This window comes from Mercenaria mercenaria, chromosome 12 (genome assembly GCF_021730395.1).
Source record: "Mercenaria mercenaria strain notata chromosome 12, MADL_Memer_1, whole genome shotgun sequence".
Classification (NCBI taxonomy): Eukaryota; Metazoa; Mollusca; class Bivalvia; order Venerida; family Veneridae; genus Mercenaria; species Mercenaria mercenaria.
The window spans coordinates 1,365,320-1,380,434 of NC_069372.1; the positions used below are offsets into that span (position 1 = coordinate 1,365,320).

Here is a 15,115-nt window from a genome sequence, read left to right on the forward strand (position 1 = left end):
AGAACCTGCATGGAAAAATACTGACATTCAAGTTTAATTTCGGGTGTGTGACGTCATTTGTGATGTCAGTTTCATGCATGTCGTCATGTTTAAAAGTTCTTGAACGACTATATTTTCAGTTTTACTCAGGTTAAAGAACAAATTTATATCATTTAGAACTTTATATTAATTATAAGTGTAGTATGAGTATGTAATAAATATAAATAGGTTATTAGATTTGCATCTAGAAATATGCACTCATTCTTTCGTGGGATAATATTGCGCTCCTCAAATCGCGCAGTATTTCCACTGCAGAACTCATGCATATTTCTCAATACAAATCTGATTACCTATAAATTCTAAATGATTGTTTGCTAATTGTTTTAGGAGAGGTTACAAAGCTGCAGAACCACTTGCGACTTTTACGTGAGGAATATGTCAAGTTACAGAATCGTTTAGCTGATGTGGAGAAGAAATACCAGGTTCTGTCAGCGGCTGCGGGTCAGAGCGGCGACAACAACTTCGTCACAAAACTTTTAAACACAGTTGCAGATCTGTTTGACAAACAACTTTATAGGTATTTTTCTTTTGTGGTTTAATTTAAAATCTGTGATCTACTATAAAACACTTTGAGGACTTTATTTTCGCTAATATTAGCAAGTTTTATCCTTTCTTAACTCACTGTTTTTGCGAAAAGGTACATGGTATATTCTAGTGCATTTTGGATCCAACTTACAACGTTGTGAATTATATATTTAAAGTTAAATTAAAAAAACAGGTTATGCAAAGTGTATTCCGGTTTTTAGGTGGATTCTGGTTTAATGTGTGACCCTATTATTACAGTATGATTAACTAAGACAGTTCAGTAATCTTGCACAATAAAGTTCACACAAGTTTGAAGTGTTTTACAATATTAGTTCTGTAGATTAAAATGAGTTGATTGGTCACTGTAATTGTCAGATTTTAAACAGGTAGCATACTGGTTGGGAACCATTTTCCGGACAGGACCAGTTTCCGGACACATGTAATATATATGTATTTCGTTGTTATTCATGTAATTGTTTCATTTAGATCATATAGATGTTTGTTCTTCATGTCTACAACAATCCACTATTTTATAAGGCTGTATAATGTTTGGGTTTTTGATGATAACTCACCTGCGTTGACAAAATAACTTTCTGTCTTAACGGGGCATGAAGATAGCATTGCGCATGCGCAGTAGTTCACACATGCCGAGGTATCAAGTGGGGAAGGAATAATCAAACTACATAATGATTGTCTGCTTATAACATGTTCTATTTTTAATGTCACGCTAAAAGATACGTAAGATGCAGGGCTGTCGATTTTTGCACTAATTTTATTCTATATCTATTGGAATTATCAAGAATTCGTATAAGACGAATTCGAGTTTTTTATAGTCAACCTCGGTTTGCTTTCGTAGCTGCTATTGAATAGCGGATTATGTTTCATGCGCAATTTTGAAGAGATGAATGATAAAGAAATGTGTAGAACTAGTTTAATTATTTATTTTGATAACAAGTTAACAACCAAACACCGTCAAAATATTTGTCCGGATACTGGTTTACCTGACGGGAAAAATGACTTATTTTAGTGACCCCATTTGAGGCCCCATGGAACCCATATTTTACGTCACAACGCGATGCTGATTACAACATCGGATGTGGAAGGAGCTGAAGTTTGTGCAGTGTGGGCTTCATTTATGTCAAATATTTTTTTAGGGAATAATGGAGCCGAAATATGAAAATATGTCCGGAAAATGGTTCCCAACCAGTAGAGTTAGAATTTCCCTATGTTCAAAGTTTCATCAAGGTTTCTGCCCTAGGAGCATGGCAAGGGCATTACAACTTTCTAACAGTACTGAACTTGCTATATCCCCACAACTGAAGTTTTTGAGGGTATATAGGAGTGTGCTTGTCAGTCTGTCGGTCCGTTGGTTTTCATGGTTTCCGGACAATAACTCGTGAAAGACTTGACAGATTTAATTTTTTGGTACACAAGTGTTACATCATAAAATACAAGTTAGACTTTGGCTACAAACCACCAATTCTTTTACGTAATTATGGCCCCTTTCTAACTTAAAATTTGCCATACTTCTGTGACAAGGCCTTATTGTGGGGATATTATTTATCACTCCTGTGACGGTTCTAGTTTTGAATGGGTTAAAACGTATGTTACATGTTGATCAATCTTTTTATGTCTTTAGTGACCTCACAATACAGTTAGAAGGTGGGCGACAACTTTTCGGACACAGGTTTGTCCTAGCAGCTCGCAGTGACCACTGGGGTGTTGATGACCTTTCAAAAGTATCAGATCTGGATTTTTCAGGTGAGCTAAAGTTTTTTTTTAAAAGAAAATATTATGAATATATAATTACACAATATAACAGCTTACTCTGTGCATGGATTACCTCCCCTGACAGTACATTACTCTCTACATTGGATTATTAAATGTTGATGGTAATCACATGACATCTAGAATAAAACCAAAAGAATTTAAATGATATAGACTGTCAGTTGAAATTTGATACCGTGAATTTGCTTATCTCAAAATTCCAGTTGACAGTAATTTAAAATCGAATTTTGTTCATCTCGAAGTAAACCGCTTGATCCCTTGGAATTCAGATACTGCGTTTCAACTGTGCTTCATATTCTACATGTTAGTTTTAGCTGGACAACAGTATAAGGAGAGCTATTCTGTTGCACCTGTGCCCACACCTAGGGCTTGGTTAAAGTTTTGATGTGCTTTCACTTTAGTTCTGCATGATGGATTTGCTTCAAACTTATAACAGTTGCTCCTCATTACCACACACATCCTATCAAGCAAAGGATATTACTCTTGTGCCAATATTTCATGAATTATGCCCCTTTGTTAGAATTTCAGGTTAAAGTTTTTTATGCACTATTACTCTGTCTCTCTTATTCGTAAATGGATTTGACTCGGACTTGAAATAGTTGTTTTTCATTATCACCATATCATATTAGTCATATTATTTGATACGAATATTTTCACGAGTTATATCCCTTTTCATACAGAATTTCAGGTTAAAGTTTCGATGCATTTTCCCTCTATTTCTTATCTGTCAAATTCTGCAGGCAAGTAGTGTTACAATTAGATTTGTTTTATTTGCTTATGATGGTGACAAAGTTTAAACAGTCTCTCTATATTACAGATATCAAATACAATGTGTCGTATGCTCTCATGAAATGGGTGTACACCGATGACATCAACATTGAGTCAGATAGCGGGTTCCTTCTGGAACTGTTACGGGCAGCAACCAGATTTAAATTGGAACATCTTCGGCAAAGGTATGCTTGTGAAAATGTGAAATACAGCATGAAAAATCCATGCACATTTCCATTAAAACATGGAAATCCGACTTCACATTGAGAAAAATTGAGAAAATATAATATTTATAAAGAGCATTCTGTAACATTTCAAATCTGAAAATTAGAAGTAATTATCTTCAGTGTTTCAAGAGTTACAATTATTTTAAGTAAGTCACCGAAGGCATTTTGAGACATGACGTTAAGAACGTCATGAAAGCAATATGGCATTGCCGTGCATGCCGTGTATTTTTCAAGTCATTAATGCAACAACTTTTGCATATCACTTACTAAACATCATACTTTTGAATATTTCGGCACAGTTTAAAATGATTTTATTGAAAAATAACTTAACTGTATATTTTTGCTTTCATTACGGGCCTTTTATCTACGCCCCTCTATATTTTCATGATGCACGTTTGCTTTGGAATTTCTGTTGCCATGACAACACAAGTAACATTTATTTGTAAAATATGATTTGCCAGAGATAACTGTGTTTCTAGTTTCTGTCTGAACATAAGAAAAACAATCATTTTTCAGTATTTTAAACTATTTATTATGCATTAATAATACCATGTCACCAGGCTTGTGCCTAAATTATAATTTAATTCATGATGTCACTTATACAGGTTTTCTCATGGAATGGCCCATATAAAATACGTTTCAGAATGGAAGTGATATAACGGAATGGTGTAACAATTAATTAATACACACTATATAGGTTATTACGCGTGAAAAGTAACTCTTTTGATGTCTACGCATTCTAAATTATTCCGTAGAATGTGTTACTTCCCATATTTCAACACTTTTAAAACACAGTTCCGCATTAAGGCCATGTCGACATACTATATTTGGGACCATACATTCTCCATGAAAAAGTGCTTTCCTATTTCATCTACTTGTTTGGGAAAACCAACATAGTGGGTTTGCGACCAGCATGGATCCAGACCAGCCTGCGCATCCGCGCAGTCTGGTCAGGATCCATGCTGTTCGCTAACAGTTTCTCCAATTCCAATAGGCTTTAAAAGCGAACAGCATGGAACCTGACTAGACTGTGGGGATGCGCAGGCTGGTCTGGATCCATGCTGGTCGCAAAGCCACTATGTTGGTTTTCTCATGGCACGGCTCATATTAGAATCAAAATAATATTAATAAGACCCATGTATTAACATATCTCAACAATACAGATTGGTTATACACTGCATGTATAATTCACTTGGGGCTACACCCTCGTAAAATTATTCTGCATGCATATAACCTCATCGTATTGTTTAAATATGTTAAAACATGGTTCTGCTATATATATTTTTTAAATTACATTTTATTTCATGGGCAAGACTGTTATTGGCCTACATAGTCATTTAAATTCCTGTAGTATACCTGTCCTATAAAACACATACAAGAAGGAAATTTCAACCTGTTTTGCTTCTGAGAAATCTACCCTTACCTTTCATCTTTTGCTGTCTTACATGAGACACCTTGAACTACTAGTCAAGTGGTTATAGGCTTTTCTTGCCGATTTATTTACCTACCTACTATGTTTTCTAAAACAAGTAATATTTCTTTTACATTCATGAACTTATGTTTTAATATTAAAAAGAAATAAGTTTCAAATGGCCATATTGATATAGAACTAATGATTGCAGGTGTGAAAATGGTTTGATGTCCTATGTGAACATGAAGAACTGTATTCAGTTTTACCAAACAGCTGAGGAGATGAATGCTAATCTGTTGAAGAGTCATTGTTCAGAACTGATCTCTAATCATTGGGTAACTATATACTTGTCACATGCTTTTTAGCTGGTCTGATTTTTTAGAAAAATCTGTGAGGTATTGTCGTCACTTGATCATTGGCGTTAAGGCCCACCTTTTCTCAAAAACTATAAGAGATACAGCTTTGAAACTTAGCACACTTGTTTACCATCATTTGATGACTATATAGACCAAGAATCATAAATCTGATTGCATTTTATCAGACTTATGGCCCTTTTTGTATTTTTAAAAATTAGTTTCTTGGTTAAAAATTTTGTTTAGCTCCATCAAAAACTGTAAGAGCTATAACTTTGAAACTTTGCGCACTTGTTTATTATCATTAGGTGACTATGTAGGCCAAGAACCATATCTCTAACCTGCATTTGTCAGAACTATGGCCCTTCTTTTTGTACTTAGAAAATCTGAACTTTAACTCTTCTTACATATTGTCCAGCACTTTCAGAAGAGCATTGGCAACTGCAGGTGGTGCTCTTGTTCAAATTTGCATTGTTATACACTAAGGGACTTTCAAACATTCCAAATGTTTGACATTTTAAAGTTGTAAAAAAGTATGGTGAATATTTGAAATGATATTTTTTATAATAAAACAGATTTGTAAATGTAAAACATTTAAATATAATTCCTAATGATATATTTTAAAATCATTCATGCTTTGAAAATGAAGTCAATAATTCAGCACTTTTTTTGTTATTTCCGGTTTTCGATAGATTTTATGTAATATTTAAGGTCATTAATCATGGAAATCTCTTCTCTAGTTACTGTCAGTCCTTAAAGATATTTTTAGCTCACCTGAGCACAAAGTGCTCAAGGTGAGCTTTTGTGATCGCCCTTTGTCCATTGTCCATCCATCATCATCAACAATTTGACTGTTAACACTCTAGAGGTCACAATTTTGGCCCAAACTTAATGAAATTTAGTCAGAATGTTACCCTCAATAAAATCTTGGATGAGTTCAATATTGGGTCATCTGGGATAAAAAACTAGGTCACCAGGTCAAATCAAAGGAAAATCTTGTTAACACTCTAGAGGTAACAATTTGGGCCCAATCTTAATGAAACTTTGTCAGAATGTTACCCTCAATAAAATCTTGGACAAGTTCGATATTGGGTCATCTGTGGTCAAAAACTAGGTCACCAGGTCAAATCGAAGGAAAAGCTTGTTAACACTCTAGAGGTCACATTTATGGCCCAATCTTAATGAAACTTTGTCAGAATGTTACCTTCAATAAAATCTTGGACGAGTTTGATATTGGGGTCAAAAACTAGGTCACCAGGTCAAATCAAAGGAAAAGCTTGTTAACACTGTAGAGGCCAGATTTATGACTGTATCTTCATGAAACTCGGTCAGAATGTTAATCTTGGTGATTTCAAGGTCCAGTTTGAATCTGGGTTCAAAACTAGGTCACCAGGTCAAGTCAAAGGAAAAGCTAGTTTACACTGTAGATGCAACATTTATGACCATATCTTAATGAAACTTAGTCAGAATGTTAATCTTGATGATCTATAAGTCAAATTCAGATCTGGGTCAGGTGGGATCAAAAACTAGGTCACTAGGTCAAATCAAAGGAAAAGCTGGTTAACACTCTAGAGGCCACATTATTTATGACTGTATCTTTACAAAACTTACTGTAGTCAGAATGTTAATCTTGGTGATCTTTAGGTCAAATTTGAATCTGGGTGATGTCTGATCAAAAACTAGGTCACTGGGTCAGATCGATGGAAAAGCTATTTAACACTTCAGAGGCCACATTTATGACCATATCTTAATGAAACTTGGTCAGAATGTTAATCTTGATGATCTTTAGGTCAATAAGTCAGGTGAGCAATACAGGGCCTTCATGGCCCTCTTGTTTGCTATTCCAGTCTTGGATAGATTTTATGTAATATTTTAGGTCATTAATCATGGAAATCTCTTCTCTAGTTACTGTCAGTCCTTAAAGACATTTTCTCTTTAATAGATGTAGACCACCTGCACATCCATGCAGGCTGATCGTGGTCTGCACTGTTTGCTATTCAGTCGGTAAATTTTCATTGAACACCCCTTTGAATCCTAATTGGTACTGCCCAAATTTAATGATGGACTAGTCCATATTAGAAATTTAGCAGGTAAAAAGGTTAAGGACACTTGTAAAAATTTCAAAGTTCCACATTCTAAAGGGTTGATGTGGATACCTCTTCCAAAGATTAACACAAAACAGTGTGCAGTACACTGAATATTATGTTTTTCAGAATGATTTTACGAGCGATGATTTTGTATCGATGCCAGCACCACTGCTGTATAAAATGTTTAAGGCTAAAACAGACTATCCACTACATACAGCAATACGAGCTAGAAGAGAGGATGTCGTATTTTTATACCTAATAGAGTATGATTCACAGGTGTGTATACAGTTCCCAACTGTCTTGATTAATCTGCACACACATTGAGTTGGTTATTAGGTGTGCAGAATAAATCAACATCATTTATGCTCTAATTGAACTATTCTGCCAGACGTATTACCATTTCCAGTCCAGGCATGTATGAACAAAGGAGTGTGACGACCTACCATTCGGTGCCATATATGCACCAAGAAACAATTCTATCATATTTGATATAAATTTTACAATAAAAGACATATATGAATAGCAGTGCTTTATAGCAAAACAGTGTTTGAAACTATTTATACACTTCGGCGGTTATTAGTTGTACGAAATAATTAGAAATAATACAAATTATTACATTCAACATATAACCGCCCATTGTGTATAAATAGTTTCAAACACGGTTTTGCTATAAATTATTTCTTAAATAAATGTTATTTTAAATTGTGACCATTTGGCAGTTCAGTTATGTTTCTAGAACTGGTCAATAGACTGTAGGAAAATAGATAAAAAGCACTTATACGAAGCAAACTGGTCTGTTTCTGTTCTTATGTAAAATTTTTTGATATAAAGTAAACATTTCAGATGAAGGTTTTAGAATTGTTTCTGATATAATTTAGGTTTCAGTACATCTCAGACCACTGTATTCATGCTTCAATGGTTTGCTGTCATGATTATGTAAATATCAAGAATTGTTGTGAGTTTTGAGACCAGTCTAAGAATGTAGTCTTGTCATTGGTCAGTTTCAGAATACTGTTCAGAAACAACCAGTCAGATGTTAGAGTTTTTAGACTGGTCTCCATACTGTGTTTTGAGACCAGTCTAAGAATGTAGCCTTGTCATTGGTCAGCTTCAGTATACTGTTTAGAAACAACCAATCAGATGCTAGAGATTTTAGACTGGTCTCCATACTGAGTTTAAAAATGAAATGTTGGATTTCTGGTTTACTTTTCACTTTGATTTTTGTTTTGAAAGTCTGCATGTTGTCATTTTGTGTTTTATTTCAGTTGACTGTGAAGCTAAATGAGGTTGATAACCAAGGTGACCTGCCATTAGATCTAGCACTGAAATCTAAACAAGAAAGTGTCGCACAGACCTTGGTAGGACATGGTGTCAACTGCAGTAATAAAGATAACGCTGGACGGAGTTTACTGCATAAAGCAATAAAAAGAGGTATGTTAGGGTAAGATGCTTAAAAAGTTTGGAAAAGTTCAAAGGGTCAGAGGTTATCAAGATGAGTCTGGAGACCAGTCTGAAGACTTCAGCATCTTATTGGTTCATTGATTTTGTTTGTTTTGGGTTTAACGCCGTTTTTCAACAGTATTTCAGTCATGTAACGGCGGGCAGTTAACCTAACCAGTATTCCTGGATTCTGTACCAGTACAAACCTGTTCTCTGCAAGTAACTGCCAACTTCCCCACATGAATCAGAGGTGGAGGACTAATGATTTCAGACACAATGTCGATTATCAAATAGTCACGGAGAACATACACCCCGCCCGAGGATCGAACTCGCGACCCCGAGATCCGTAGACCAACGCTCTTACCTACTGAGCTAAGCGGGCGGGCTGGTTCATTGGTTCATTGATAGCACAATTTCTAAATTGACCAATGGTCAGTTTTGTAAGCTCAGAACCTTGTCATAGTTACTGCTGTTAGATAAATTGAATGAATGTGGTTATGTTAAATTTGTTGTAAGATTAAATGGGACTTCTGCGGGGAGCTGAATTTGACTCACTTCTCATTACCTATATTTGTTGAACCATATTAACATCAATATAAATGTTGGTTGACAATTTTGTCAGGCTTGCTTGTGGGCTGATGGCTTTGCACTGGTGTCTGCCCATGCCTGAATTAATACCTGAAAAAAAAAAAAACACGTGACTAAAAGCTCCCAACCAAAAACAGTAAGGTTGATTGATATAGTCATATGTATTTTTATGACTTATGTTCTCACAAACTTAAGAGTAAATTTTAGGGAAAAAAAATTATGCAGGTCAAGTGCTTCAAAGATTTCAGTGATAGTTATCTGATAATGCAACACTCAAAAAATTATTCAGAGCCTTAAAATTATTTTCCTGATGATTGTCGATGTCCTGAGCATCTTACTGCACATAGTGTGGTTTTGGTGAATGTTTTATAAAAGCAATTTTCAGTTGCTGTGCATTTAGATGTGCCAAATATACGATAATGACGCATAAGTATTTGAAGTTGATGCCCCTCAGAAATAAAGAAATCAGACTAATAAAATAAAAGTTCTTTTCTTCAATCTTCTCTGCAGTGATCTGCATTACCTATAGGTAGAGATTTCTGAAGTTGAAGGGAAGCAACTCCTGCATGCAGTTTGACTTTTCTTAAAAGGACTGCTCCAGTCAAAATAAGAAAAGTCATATTTGGAAAGAAATCATTTCATACTGGTAACGGGAAGAGTAAACTGGTTAAAAGCTATAACTTCTTCCTCCCATTTTACACACACATCTATTTTTGCTGGATTTTTACTTTAAAAATGTGCAAAATTACACTTTAAATACATTTAAGGTGATGAGTTTTCAGCGAGTTTCTTGATAAAGAACAAAGCGGATGTAAACATGACCACACATCTGGACAAAGAGACAGCATTACATATGACTGCTTGTTTTAGTCCGGATATCACCAGTCCGGAAATTATGTCGGGTATGGCAAGAACAGCGGAGCTTCTGTTGAACAATGGAGCACAAGTAAATTCACAGGACACTGCAGGCAGGTTAGTATAACTATCACTGCTGTATATCTGTTTTGGTCAAGCTGGTTTTTACCGACCAGGGTGCCTCTGTGGCTGAGTGGTTAAGGTCATTGACCTAAAATTATTTGGCCCTCTCTAATGTTGGTTAAAGCCTCACTCGGAGCAGTGAGTTCTTGTGAAGAGGCCATCCAGATGGCTTATGGAAGGCGGATGGTTCTACCATGCATGCCCGTGATGAAATAATGCACCGATGAGCACCTGGGGTTTTCCTCGACCATGAAAACCTGGAAAGTCGCCATATGATCTATTATTGTGTTGGTGTGAAGTTAAACCAACAAACAAACAAAAAAAACAAGAAGTTCATTAAAGGTAGATTTGTACTGAGGAGAGAATATGTTGGCCTTTATAGAGAGGTGATATAGTTGTGGTCTTTAATCTGAGGTGGTCTTTATAATACAGGTTAGACTGTATATGAATTAGACTAGCTCTTCAGATTTGGCTTTCTTTGCGCTTTTGGATTTCTTCAGTATAGTAATCTGGAATCAGCATACTGAAGTTTGGAAGAGTTGTCTTCAATTCTGTGTTGGTAGATTTGTACTGTTATCAACAACAGACTGAATTGTTCCCAATATTGAAAGAGACTGGTTTCATTTCTCTTGCATGCTCATGGCTGTTGGTACAGTATAGAATGAAATGTCGAGAGTGACTTATTATTAAATTGTAGATACTTTTCAACAGTTAATCTAAAATATATTACTAATAAGCTGAAATGACTCTGTCTTGGGTAAAATCATCAAAACTTCGACCATGCAAAAAGAACCATAGTAAGGTAGAAAATTAAACTTGTTTTTATTTGTTACAAGTCACAAGAGGATAAGCATCTGTTTTTAGCGTCCGTCGTCCGTCCATTCACAATTTCCTTGTGAACACGATAGAGACCACATTTTGTATTTGATTTTTATCAAACTTGCACACAACTTGTATGGGCATAATATCTCGGTTCCTTTTGAAAACTGGCCACATCCCGTCATAGGTTCCAGAGTTATGTCCCCTTAAAGGGCCAAAATTTACCATTTTTGGCTTGTGAACATGATAGAGACCTTGTTTTGCAATCAGCTTTAATAAAACTTGCACACAACTTGTATTGGCTTAATGTCTCAGTTCCTTTCTCAAACTGGCCAGATCCCTTTATAGGTTCCAGAGTTATGGCCCCTTAAAGTGCCAAAATTTGCTATTTTTGGCTTGTGAACACGATAGAGACCACATTTTGTAATCAACTTTAATCAGACTTGCACACAACTTGTATTGGTATAATGTCTCGGTTCCTTTCAAGATCCCATCATGGGTTACAGAGTTATGACCCCTTAAAGGGCCAAAATTGGCTATTTTTGGCTTATGAACACGATAGGGACAACATTTTGCAATCAGCTATAATCAAACTTGCACATAACTTTTATTGGCATAGTATCTCGGTTCCTTTAGAAAAGTGGCCAGATCCCATCTTGGGTTCCAGAGTTATGGCCCCTTAAGGGGCTAAAATTTGCTATTTTGCCTTTTGCAGTCATATAGAGACTTCATTTACTGTTTGATTTGATACAAACTTGCAAAATATCTTCAACAACAATAAATCTTGGATTCCATGATGAATCTGTCAGATCCAATCATAGGTTCTGGTATTACGGCCCCTGATTGACCCCTGAAAGAGCCAAAATTTGGTAATTTTTACCTTGTGAACATGATAGAAGTGACATTTTATGTTTGATTTTAATCTTATTTACACACAACTTAAGTCACAATAAGATCTCAATTCGTTACGAAAACTGGCTAGATTCCATTATGGGTTCTAGAGTTACTGCCCCTGAATGCGGCAAAATTTTCTATTTTGGCCCTTTCAGCTATATATGCTTTGATTTTATACAAACTTGCTCAGAATGATTATCATGTTGATCTTAGGCCTGGATCCAAACTGGGTCATGTCGGGTCAAAAACTAGGCCATCAGGTCAAATCAAAGGAAAAGCTTGTTAACAACCTAGAGGTCACATATATGATCCTATCTTCTTGAAACTTGGCCAGAATGTTTATCTTGATGATATCTAGGCCAGGTTTGAAACTGGGTCATATGGGATCAGAAAGTAGGTCATAAGGTCAGATCAATGGAAAAGCTTGTTAACATTCTTCAGGCCACATTTATGATCGTATCTTCATGAAACTTAGTCAGAATGTTTATCTTGATGATTCCTAGGCAAAGGTTGAATCTGGGTCAAATGGGATCAAAAAAAGGTCACCCAGTCAAATCAAAGGAAGAGCTTGCTGACACTCTTGTTCATTTGGTGTGCATGAAACTTGGTCAGAATGTTTGTCTGCATGAAATATTGTAGGAATTTTTATCTGGGTCATATGGGGTCAAAAACTAGGTCACCAGGTCAAATCAAAGAATAAGCTTGTTTACATCCAAGGGAGCACATTTTTAGTCCCCTGTTTCAGGGACTATAGGAATGCGCTTTTCCATCCGTCCGCCTTTCCGTCCATCCATCCGTCCGTCCGCAATTTCGTGTCCGGTCCATAACTCTGTCATCCATGAAGGGATTTTAATATTACTTGGCACAAATGTTCCCCATGATGAGACGACGTGTCTTGCGCAAAACCTGGACCCCTAGCTTAAAGATCAAGGTCACAATTTGAGGTCAAAGGTCAACAGGGCTTTTTTCCTGTCCGGTCCATAACTCTGTCATCCATGAAGGGATTTTAATATTACTTGGCACAAGTGTACCTCATAATAAGACGATGTGTCATGCACAATTTCAGACCCCTAGCTCAAAGGTCAAGGTCACACTTGGCAGTCAAATGTTAACATGGCATGAACAGGGTCTGTTTCGTGTCCGGTCCATAACTCTGTCATCCATGAAGGGATTTTAATATTACTTGGCACAAATGTTTCCGATGATGAGACGACATGTCATGCGCAAAACCAGGATCCCTAGCTGAAAGGTCATGTCACAATTTGAGGTCAAAGGTCAACAGAGCTTTTTTCCTGTCTGGTCCATAACTCTGTCATCCATGAAGGGATTTTAATATTACTTGGCACAAATGTACCTCATAATAAGACGATGTGTCACGCACAACTTTCAGACCCCTAGCTCAAAGGTCAAGGTCACACTTGGCAGTCAAATGTTAACATTGCATGAACAGGGTCCGTTTCATGTCCGGCCATAACTCTGCCATCCATGAAGGTATTTTAATATCACTTGGCACAAATGTTCCCCATGATGAGATGACGTGTCATACGCAAAACCAGGATCCCTAGCTTAAAGGTCAAGGTCACAGTTGGAGGTCAAAGGTCAATAGGGTTTTTTTCCTGTCCGGTCCAGAACTCAAGGGATTTTAATATTACTTGGCATAAATGTTCCCCATGATGAGACGACGTGTCATGCGCAACACCCAGAACCCTAGCTTAAAGGTCAAGGTCACACTTGGAGATCAAAGGTTAATGGGACATTTTTCCTGTCCGGTGTATAACTTTGTCATGCAAAACAGGATTTGAATATAACTTGGCACAAATGTTCACCACTATGAGAGGGAGTGTCGTGCACAAGAACCTGGTCCCTAGGTTGAAGGTCAAGGTCACACACAGATGCCAAAGGTCAGATACAAGAATGACTTTGTCTGGAACACTTCTTCATGCATGGAGGGATTTTGATGTAACTTGGCATAAATGTTCACTATCATGAGACAGATTGTTATTCGCAAGAACCAGGTCACTATGTCTAAGGTCAAGGTCACACTTAGAGGTCAAATGCCAAATTCAAGAATGACTGTCTGGAGCATTTCTTCTGTATGCATGGAGGCATTTTGATGTAATTTGGCACAAATGTTCACCACCATGAGGCACTCTTGTTTTTTAGAATTATTATGCCCCCGGCATCTACTGATGCGGGAGGCATATACTGATCTTCCTGTCCGTCTGTTCGTTCGTCCGTCCGTCCATACGAGGTTAACCAAATGGGACCGTTTCGTCTAGCATCAATACCCCTTACTAGAATGACTTGATACTAATGCAGATGTAACCTGTGAACATTCTTCATCTTCAGATATCACCTGACCTCAGTTTGACCTTGACCTTGACCTCATTTTGGACGTAGGTTGCTTTATATAGGCCATCTCTTGGTTAACCAAATGGGACCGTTTCGTCTAGCATCAATACCGCTTACAAGAATGAATTGATACTAATACAGATGTAACCTGTGACCATTCCTCATCTTCAAACATAACCTGACCTCAGTTTGACCTTGACCTTGACCTCATTTTGGACTTAGGTTGCTTTATATGGGCCATCTCTTGGTTAACCAAATGGGACTGTTTCATCTAGCATTAATACCGCTTACAAGAATGAATTGATACTAATACAGATGAAACCTGTGATCATTCCTCATCTTCAAACATCACCTGACCTCAGTTTGACCTTGACCTTATTTTGGACTTAGGTTGCTTTGTATCGACAAGGATGCCACCGGGGGCATCAAGCGTTTATTGAACGCAGCTCCTTGTTTCCCTTTGTTATTACTATAAATAGCTTATATTGTAACTTACTTACTACATGCCGTAGGGAAAAATCGAGACCAGTTTTCTGTGGTAAACATGCATGTTACATCCAATTTTTAGGTGTATTTTGACCTATCTCTACCTGGTAAAGAGTTTTGTGTGGACTTACATCGATTTTTTTTTTTTTACTATAAATAACGTTTTAATAATTGGCCAAAAATGCTATATGAAAACAACTATAGGGTTTTATATATACAAATTTTAATCCAAGTCTTTTGTTTATAACATACTGTATATATAGTACAATATTGTTTATACATCACTGACAGATATCAGTTCATTATGCTACACTGCAGTAGAGAAAATTAGGTGCCTTCCAGTAGGGGACTTTGTATTGC

General features: G+C 36.6%; 1 protein-coding gene across 1 annotated transcript in view; it reads left to right on the forward strand.

The window, feature by feature from the left end:
• LOC123533984 (rabankyrin-5-like) overlaps nt 1–15,115 on the forward strand; it is an 80,507-nt gene that overhangs the window by 6,142 nt on the left and 59,250 nt on the right. Inside the window, exons 2-8 of the mRNA XM_045315997.2 lie at nt 367–556; nt 2,204–2,325; nt 3,170–3,305; nt 4,970–5,093; nt 7,325–7,474; nt 8,464–8,629; nt 9,994–10,198. Of these exons, the coding sequence (XP_045171932.2) occupies nt 367–556; nt 2,204–2,325; nt 3,170–3,305; nt 4,970–5,093; nt 7,325–7,474; nt 8,464–8,629; nt 9,994–10,198 (1,093 nt within the window). The remainder of the gene's footprint in view (nt 1–366; nt 557–2,203; nt 2,326–3,169; nt 3,306–4,969; nt 5,094–7,324; nt 7,475–8,463; nt 8,630–9,993; nt 10,199–15,115) is intronic.